This window comes from Salvelinus namaycush, chromosome 29, assembly GCF_016432855.1.
Source record: "Salvelinus namaycush isolate Seneca chromosome 29, SaNama_1.0, whole genome shotgun sequence".
NCBI classification, from domain to species: domain Eukaryota; kingdom Metazoa; phylum Chordata; class Actinopteri; order Salmoniformes; family Salmonidae; genus Salvelinus; species Salvelinus namaycush.
The window spans coordinates 17,259,325-17,268,473 of NC_052335.1; the positions used below are offsets into that span (position 1 = coordinate 17,259,325).

Sequence of the window (9,149 nt, forward strand, 5' to 3'; positions counted from 1 at the left end):
GGGAAACTGTGACCAGTGCCATCGTTAAATGATGTATCAATGATTTGAAGATACAACTGGACCCCCCCAGCCACAAATCGTGTGTAAGTGCACTATTCTTCATAATAGCAGAGGACTCTGGCACTCTTAAAAACCACCATATATTTGTGGTGTATCAGTTTTTTCCAGGGAGTAAGGGTCTGGGGTGAATCTCCCTGTTTCTCCACATTGACCCTGTGGTTCTTGATGGTCATGTCCAGGCACACTGGATCTCCGCTGCCTCTCCGGCCCCACGTGGGTCCTCTCCCCAAGAGTTGAGATAGCTGAGGGGGGGGGGGGGGGGGGGGGGGGGGGGGGGTTGTGGAAGTGGTGGGGCATGTGTGCAGGGGGGGGTGGGGGGTCTGTTACAAGGCCGTCTCCTGCACTGTGTGAGCCAGTCGGCAGGAAGGCTGAGGGGAGACCCTCTCCTCGTCCTTCTTATCCTTCTCCTCTGTTTTCTCCTCCTCTTTGTGTTGGGCAACGCCGTTGCTCTCCTGAGCCATCTGGTACGGCTGCGTGTTGATAGCATTGGGCTGCACAACATTCCCACACACATACAAAAAACATGGTAATTAAGTAATCAAAGTAAACATTGTTACAATTATATTAAAAACAGAGTGTGGCTAACAAAATAATTCACTGGATAGATCTGAGGGCTACCTTGTGTGACAGTGGAGTGACACAGCACAGCTTCTCCCTGTAGCGTTCAGGCAGGAAGAAGAGCAGGTTGCCCAGGACAGGGTACACAGTCCCTGGGGTCAGGTCTTTCTCCTTCATAGGACCAGTCAACAGGCTGACTATCAGTCCCACTATCACCACAGTGGTAGAGTTATGAGCACTGTACCACAAATAGGACAGATTGTACAGGGCCTGCACACCTGTAGGCCTGGAGAGAGGAAAACAGATACTTGGTCAGATTCATATCATCATTCTTATGCAGTCATCCTTAAAACATTTACAATATTTGGTGGGATAGAATGGGATACAAATCAAGCACTTTATGTTTGATAGTGCTGTAATGGTTCAAATGCCATCATTTTAACGAGGAGAAAAAAAATGAATGTACTTTGGTTTAGCGGTGATTGAAGTAATCAGGGTTGTCATGACAGCAGTAGTCATGTTGCCGCGGAGGGGCATAGTGGTGGCGTTGATGATGGGGAGCAGAGGGGTGGGCACGGCCATACGAGACACAAAATTACCAATGCCAATCCAGAACGCCATAGCCAGGCCTGCCACCAACCCTACTATTGCACCCTGTGGACAGAGAGACGGGAACAGCTCGATCAAATCAGACAGATATCTCCAATTCACCACAGATATGAAACTTTATATATTTTATTGTGCAGTAAAAACAAAACAAAAAAAACTGTCCTCTGATTTAATATCCCTCAATGCTAGCCAACTTGACCCCCGTGTTAACAAGGCTGCATTTTGACTTACAGTGGAGTTAGCCCAAGGGAAGAACATTCCAAGACAGAAGAGGCCGAGGAGAGGACCACCCACCATCCCAAAGATACTGAATGCTGCCTGGAGGAGAGTGAGGAAGTGAATGAAAAAGAGGTTTATAATTCTTGAATAACTCCTATGAAGCCACTGAATGATAGTAGTAGGTGTAAGGGGGGGGGGATGTATGAGTGCAACGTTGCTAAATGTAATTCAGTGGGGTATAGGAGTACCCATTAACTAAAGCAAAAGTCAGCAGGGGAAATGTGTGAGTCCCTCACCTGCAGCACTGAGCCCATGAGAGAGGCGACGTAGGCCATGGTCAGACATACCAGACCGTAGGCCAACGCTGGGAAAACAGAGGGGAAGAGAAACACAGTTCAGGACCATAGCAGTACAGTCCTGATTCAATGTGCTCCACAAGTTACAAAAAAATAAAAAACACACTCCACAGTATTTGGACGGTGAAGTCAAAATTGATTTGTGGGCTCTACACTCCAGCAACGTTACTTAATAACAAAAAGCTCTAAAATCATCATTACTGTCAATCATGAAGACTGCTGCCACTGTTTAGAAACACTGCCACTGTGTGGCCACTCAGGGAACAGCAGCTCACCCAGGCCCTTTGAGAGCAGCGTGGCTTTGGCCTCCGTCATGGCCGGGCAGTAGGGCTTGATCAGGTCCTCCATGGTTACCGTCGCTAGGGAGTTAAACGCTGATGAGATGGTACTGCAACGCAAGAGGGAGGGAAGCTGAGTGAGTAATGTCCTGTGGCTAAATTGCATGGTGTAGTGCATTCATATTACAACCTCAAGTGGTGTACCACAACACTATGACATTAATGTAGCATAGAAACAGGTCTGACTAGTACTACAGACCGAACATGAGAGCCAGAGGCAGTTAAGTAAAGTACCTGAGAGCTCCGCTGAACAGGCAGGCTACAAACAGCCCTGGGAGGCCTGGCAGGTCCCTGAACACATCCATCACAAAGTACAGCACCATCTGCAGACAGGAAGAAACTGCCACTTAGACTGGATCAACAGCGCCAAAATGAAGCCTCACAAATTACAGTTATGGGAGAGCTTAACCAAACAATGGCCTCAACTCAAACATCAAGCCTTTGATTGGCAATGATCTGAAGAGAGACATTAACATAGCCAGTCACATCAGGATGCCAGTGCAGTGAGGTAGGGCTTGGCGGTATACCCTATTTTACGATATACCGGTATTGATGCACGGACTGGTTTGTGTTTTTACTTGACCTTCTGTAACGGTATTTGAAAGTTTGGTTTGTGAAATGTAATACGCCATGTGGAACATCCATTTGTATAGTTCACGTCGCTCCTTGAGTCATCGCTCTACGCTCTCCCCATGCCGCTTTCCACAGTCCTAGCCCTGCCCCCTGTCACTCAAGGAACTAATTTGTTGTTCCTCAAAAGAGACACTTGCATTCAGTCTGTATGGTCAATGCAGCACATGCAACAGGGTTCATGACAACAATGCTGTTTGCACTTAGCTTCTTATTATAAATCCATTAGCTTTCTATAATTACACTATTATTTTGTGTTTCTTGCATCTGCAAATAGCTAGCTTGTCTTTTTATAGCAAGCTGTTACTAAATCTTGTTAGGCGATAATTGTTAGCTGCTAATTGCTAACTAGCTAATAAACGTACGGAGTCAGAGCAAACGTAATTAGCGATACAGCCTGGTTTAGACTTAAATCAGCATGTTGTTTGTGCAACAGTATCTTCTAAATCAAAGGAATACGCAAAGCAAGAATATGTTAGCTACATAAAGTAGCTAAGAGAAGACATTAAAATGTCGCCAAAGATTATAGGGTCCCCTAGGAAACACTTATCAACACTTTAAATTCCTACCCTGTCACACTAACTCCTCCCTGGCATTTTCATTCGTTGTCAAACTAGACTGTGTTCAAAGAGCCCCCTATTATATTCTAACATTACAATTAGAATAATCATCATATTTCCATGATTCCAACAGTTCACCCAAGTGTTTTGCTCTAAATCGCAAGTGAAATCGCAATTGCAACAGTTGGTTAAAAATAAAGATTGTTTGCCTATATCGTGTAGCCCTATGTGGCAGTGTGGAAATGATCTCAAATGAGTGCAGGAAATGACTAAATATATGAGGGTCCACTAAGTGTGTTGTTATGGAGTTAGTAAATCCTCAGGTTGTTATGGGGGCAACTAGTCCTAAGCTTGTTATGGAGGCAGCTAGTCCTAAACTTGCCGTACATACCTACACGTACGCTACGGTCACAAGACGCAGGCCTCCTAATTGTCAGCTGGAGGCAGGGCTTTCTCCTATAGAGCTCCATTTTTATGGAATGGTCTGCCTACCCATGTGAGAGACGCAGACTCGGTCTCAACCTTTAAGTCTTTACTGAAGACTCATCTCTTCAGTGGGTCATATGATTGAATGTAGTCTGGCCCAGGAGTGTGAAGGTGAATGGAAAGGCTCTGGAGCAACGAACCGCCCTTGCCGTCTCTGCCTGGCCGGTTCCCCTCTCTCCACTGGGATTCTCTGCCTCTAACCCTATTACAGGGGCTGAGTCACTGGCTTACTGGTGCTCTTCCATGCCGTCTCTAGGAGGGATGCGTCACTTAAGTGGGTTGAGTCGCTGACGTGATCTTCCTGTTTGGGTTGTGCCGGCGCCCCCCCTTGGGTTGTGCCGTGGCGGAGATCTTTGTGGGCTATACTCGGCCTTGTCTCAGGATGGTAAGTTGGTGGTTGAAGATATCCCTCTAGTGGTGTGGGGGCTGTGCTTTGGCAAAGTGGGTGGGGTAATATCCTGCCTGTTTGGCCCTGTCCGGGGGTATCATCGGATGGTGCCACAGTGTCTCCTGACCCCTCCTGTCTCAGCCTCCAGTATTTATGCTGCAGTAGTTTGTGTGTCGGGGGGCTAGGGTCAGTCTGTTATATCTGGAGTACTTCTCCTGTCTTATCCGGTGTCATGTGTGAATTTAAGTATGCTCTCTCTAATTCTCTCTCTCTCTCGGAGGACCTGAGCCCTAGGACCATGCCTCAGGACTACCTGGCATGATGACTCCTTGCTGTCCCCAGTTCACCTGGCCGTGCTGCTACTCCAGTTTCAACTGTTCTGCCTGCGGCTATGGAACCCTGACCTGTTCACCGGACGTGCTACCTGTCCCAGACCTGCTCTTTTCAACTCTCTAGAGACAGCAGGAGCGGTAGAGATACTCTCAATGATCGGCTATGAAAAGCCAACTGACATTTACTCCTGAGGTTCTGACTTGTTGCAACCTCGACAACCTCTACTACTATTATTATTATTATTATTTGACCATGCTGATCATTTAAACATCTTGGCCATGTTCTGTTATAATCTCCACCCGGCACAGCAAGAAGAGGACTGGCCACCCCTCATAGCCTGGTTCCTCTCTAGGTTTCTTCCTAGGTTTTGGCCTTTCTAGGGAGTTTTTCCTAGCCACTGTGCTTCTACACCTGCATTGCTTGCTGTTTGGGGTTTTAGGCTGGGTTTCTGTACAGCACTTTGAGATATCAGCTGATGTAAGAAGGGCTATATAAATACATTTGATTTGATTTATGGAGGTAGCTAATCCTAAGGTTGTTATGGAGGTAGCTAGTCCTAAGGTTGTTATGGAGGTAGCTAGTCCTAAGGTTGTTATGGAGGTAGCTAGTCCTAAGGCGGTTATGGAGGTAGCTAGTCCTAAGGCAGTTATGGAGGTAGCTAGTTTTAAGGCAGTTATGGAGGTAGCTAGTTTTAAGGCAGTTATGGAGGTAGCTAGTCCTAAGGCGGTTATGGAGGTAGCTAGTCCTAAGGTTGTTGTGAAGGTAGTAAATCCTAAAGTTGTTGTGGAGGAAGTAGTCCTACTTGCCTGGTCATTGGTTTTGACGTAGCCCTTATCAAGCGGGCTTTCCTCACCATAGCGAGCAAACATCACCAGGCCCATCAGACAACCTAGACACAACACCACCTGCTGGCAGGGAAACACCACGTAGCACGACCTGGAGACACACACCACAACATATATTAACATTACACACCTAAGCAATTGTTAATTTTTTACATGCTCTTTAATGTGAATCCAGTTCAACCAGGTGTTAGTGTTGATGCTTACATGACCGCCTCCCTCTCAGTGCGGGAGCTGAGGTACCTCTGAACCTGGGCCTGGTTGACCCCGTACAGCGCCAGCATGAGGAACACCCCGCCCACCCCCAGCGTCCAGAACGTGTGCCTCTCCGTCGGGTCAGGGTTCAGGCTGCACAGAGCGCAGGTCAAAGGAGAGGAGGGTTACAACACTTTTCCTACACACAGAGCCATTGACCAGTTCCAATATCGTCCATAACTGGTCCAGGGACCGTAAAGTCTCTTTAAGTGAACTAGAGAAGACTCACTCCAGGCTAGCGATGCGGCTGCCGTTCATGGCCTTCCGCCAAACTTCTCCCATGCCCCCTGCCTGGTGGGCCCCCACTATGATGACCGCCAGCTGGCCAGCAAACATCACAATGGTCTGGAACACATCTGTCCAGATGACTGCCTTTAGCCCTCCCTGACCAACACAAGAGATACATACTGTAAATCCAGACATATATCATAATTGCCTTCAGAGTTGTAGAGAGATAGATGACTGAATTGAAAACTCACTGATGAAAAGAGACACTCACCAGTGTTGTGTACAGGGTGCACACCAGTCCCATGGCCAGCACTGCCCCCCAGAGGTCAAATCCAGTCACTGCAGGTGGACAGTATCAACAGCACACATCACCAACAGATGTCACAATGACAGCACACCGGTCATTGACCGTCTATAAAGCCAGAAAAGGTACTAAAGCCCTCACTGAATGTAATCAGTACAACTATTATTCTACCACTTGATAAAGTATGACGTAGTAAATACGTGACAGATCCCTTTACCTGCATTGAGTGCGAGTGCTGGGGCATAGAGGACCACCCCCATATAGATCACCTGCGGAGACAAAACATTTTCAACATTCAGAGGGAAGCAGTAACATAGGGGGTTGATTCAAATACACACACATTACACAAGCATATACACAGACATAACTACACCAGTGTAAAGGACACACACCATCTGAAAGATAAAGGTCACGGTCCCCATAATGCGCACCGTCTTATTGAAGCGCAGCTCCAAATACTATAGAGGAAGAAAAGACAGAAAAGGTTAGAGAGAGGAGAAGGAAAGGGATGTTAAAGCCCATCATAGATCATAAAGCAAGAGTCATCTGTGAATGTGTCTATTCTCAGGACAATACAAGTGAAGACTTGGTGCACATTCCTTTTGTTAGCGACACTCATCTGCTGTACAATGATGCTCAATGGAGAGACGGACTCTGGTTTACACTTACCTATCGTTTCAAAATTAACAGACATGCTGAGAACGTAATTTTCTTGCATTCAACTAGACTTCCTTACCAGGGTTCTAGCAAGACAGACGCACAGAGATACTCAGGTGCACAAACTCCTCCTCATAATCCACAGACACTGTTCTCCCTCTAGGTAAGGTAATGGCTTATAGCTCACCTCATAAGCGCTGGTGAGGCGGAGCCTGTAGAAGACAGGTATGAAGACGTGGGCGGGGATAAGCAGACCGAGGAAGTAGGAGACTCCCAGGAACCAGTACTGCGTTCCATAGGTGTAGATCTCAGAGGGCGCTCCCAGGATGGCCACGGCTGACTGGAAGGTGGCGAGCAGTGACAGCGACACGGGCAGGCAGCTCATAGAACGGTCGGCCAATAGGAACTCCTGTGTGGTGCGCTGGCGCCCGCCGGACAGGGCGTAGAACAGGCCGATGCACGTGGACGCCACCAGCAGCAGGGCGAAGATCACATAGTCCGGCGTGGTGAAGTGCATCTGTACTACGTCTCCCATGATGTCAGTGGGTGAGAGGCTCAGAACGGAGGCGGGGTTGGGGGGGACGGTAGCCGTAGGTGGCGCAGCCCAGGTGGATCAAGACGATGTCTAATTAGACACTGAAGGGGATGGATAAAATGCTGTAGTGAGAGAGAGGGGAGAGACTAGTTAGTTATCTTCATCACTGGCTCCCTTAGTTTCTCTTCAAGCATGAGGAGCTAGATACATGTAATGAACACAATAGGTGCTTAGATGGAAACATTTTACACCACTAGAACCAAATTGCTTAAAATTTCATTCACACCTAATCATTTTCTATTTGGTTATTCTACCATTTCAGAGCATTGAGAGGTCTCAGTAAGCGCAATGCTAGAAGTTAATTAAACATTGAAACCACAACATAACTCCACACACAGTAGGCATGTCTGCCGGTCCTGATAATAGTGCTAATCGAATTGGCATTAGTTCAAGGCTCCTGGACGTTGGTCTATTGACATATACCACAGTGAGTGTGAGCCAGGGCAGACTGACCTAACCTCACGCCTAAACATCACAACAGCCAGATAGTTAGAGGTTAATCAGATGACGATAAATTCACCTCACAACATGGCTGGCAGTGAATTTACCAGGAGTGTCCGAGGTCTTCACAGCCTGTCTCACACCCTCAGCGAGCAGACAGTCACTAAAGTGGGGCACACCTACAGTATGCAGTTTACGTCACCTAACTGATGCAAGGACACCGTCCTATTGTGATACCGGTGACCCTTGAAATCAGCAGGGCTGGGAGAACATTGATTGCAAAAGAAGAGGCCTTGAAGAGAGAGAGACAGACAGACAAAGACAGAGAGAATCAATAAGTGTCAAGCAGGTCTTACCGTGCCAGTGGTTGGGCTGGCTGGTGAATGGTGGTCCAGGGAACCTAGGACTTAAATAGTCAAGCAGTGGGAGTGTCTTCCTAATAGGCACCCATCTTAAACCACCGTGGAAGGCAAAGGGAAGACATTCAAAAATAATACAAAACGTTTTTAATAACACTTACCAAATAAATAATTTAAATCTAATACAACTAGGTTCTTGTTTTAAAAGTATAAGTGCACATCATAAAAACAAACATCATCCTATACTTCATAATTTGTACTGCCGCTAAGCAAACTATCATTTACAGTCTCCAATTACTTGCAATATTTGTACTATTAAGTGTCAAAACACATCTGAACTCCCCACTGCACTCTTCATCACTTTCACTCCTCTACCATTTAAAACATGTAATACTATCCATCTCTCTTTTGTTTTGACAACACACCAACTGCAGCTGATCTGAACTGTCATGCCTTGGTAACTGGCAGCTTCCTGCAGAGCAGCTTTGTGAGACACAGCGCTCCATTTCGATTAGTCCTCAAAGCCAGCGGTCATGTGTTTACGCGAATGTGTGAGTGTCTGAGAGAGTGAGCTAGTGCACGTGAGGGGTCATGGAGGTGCCATGGCATGCAAACTTTAGACCTTACATTGTGCAACTATATAAACAAATACCTTAATTCCAGGGGTGCAGAGGTTTAAAACTCTGGCTGTGTGCAAGCAATGAACTACCCGACTTCAACTCATTCACTCCAGGTTACACTTCAAAGTAGGACGATACAGAATGACTGACAAATAAATCCTCTCACGTTTCCAACACTACGATCAGTGCATGCCGTTTCAGGGTTAGATTACACACATGCCTACTGCATGTTTATGGGTTGGGTATATGACACTTGTGTATGAGTAGCCAAGTGTCTTGCAACAACTTCACTGTCAATGATACAATACAAT

The 9,149-nt window shown here is 46.7% G+C and overlaps 1 protein-coding gene across 1 annotated transcript; it reads right to left on the reverse strand.

Annotated features, from left to right (window-relative positions):
* Window positions 1–345: 345 nt before the first annotated feature.
* LOC120024329 (sodium-dependent multivitamin transporter-like) lies at window positions 346–8,932 on the reverse strand. Its single transcript, XM_038968549.1, has 15 exons — window positions 8,216–8,932; window positions 7,011–7,480; window positions 6,559–6,624; window positions 6,384–6,435; window positions 6,134–6,201; window positions 5,864–6,018; window positions 5,587–5,727; window positions 5,344–5,473; window positions 2,375–2,463; window positions 2,078–2,190; window positions 1,743–1,810; window positions 1,459–1,545; window positions 1,085–1,272; window positions 679–904; window positions 346–551 (listed from the first exon to the last, which is right to left on the reverse strand). Exons 2-15 carry the CDS (start codon window positions 7,356–7,358, stop codon window positions 384–386), a joined length of 1,899 nt encoding a protein of 632 aa, XP_038824477.1. The 5' UTR covers window positions 7,359–7,480; window positions 8,216–8,932; the 3' UTR covers window positions 346–383.
* Between the last annotated feature and the right edge of the window lie 217 nt (window positions 8,933–9,149).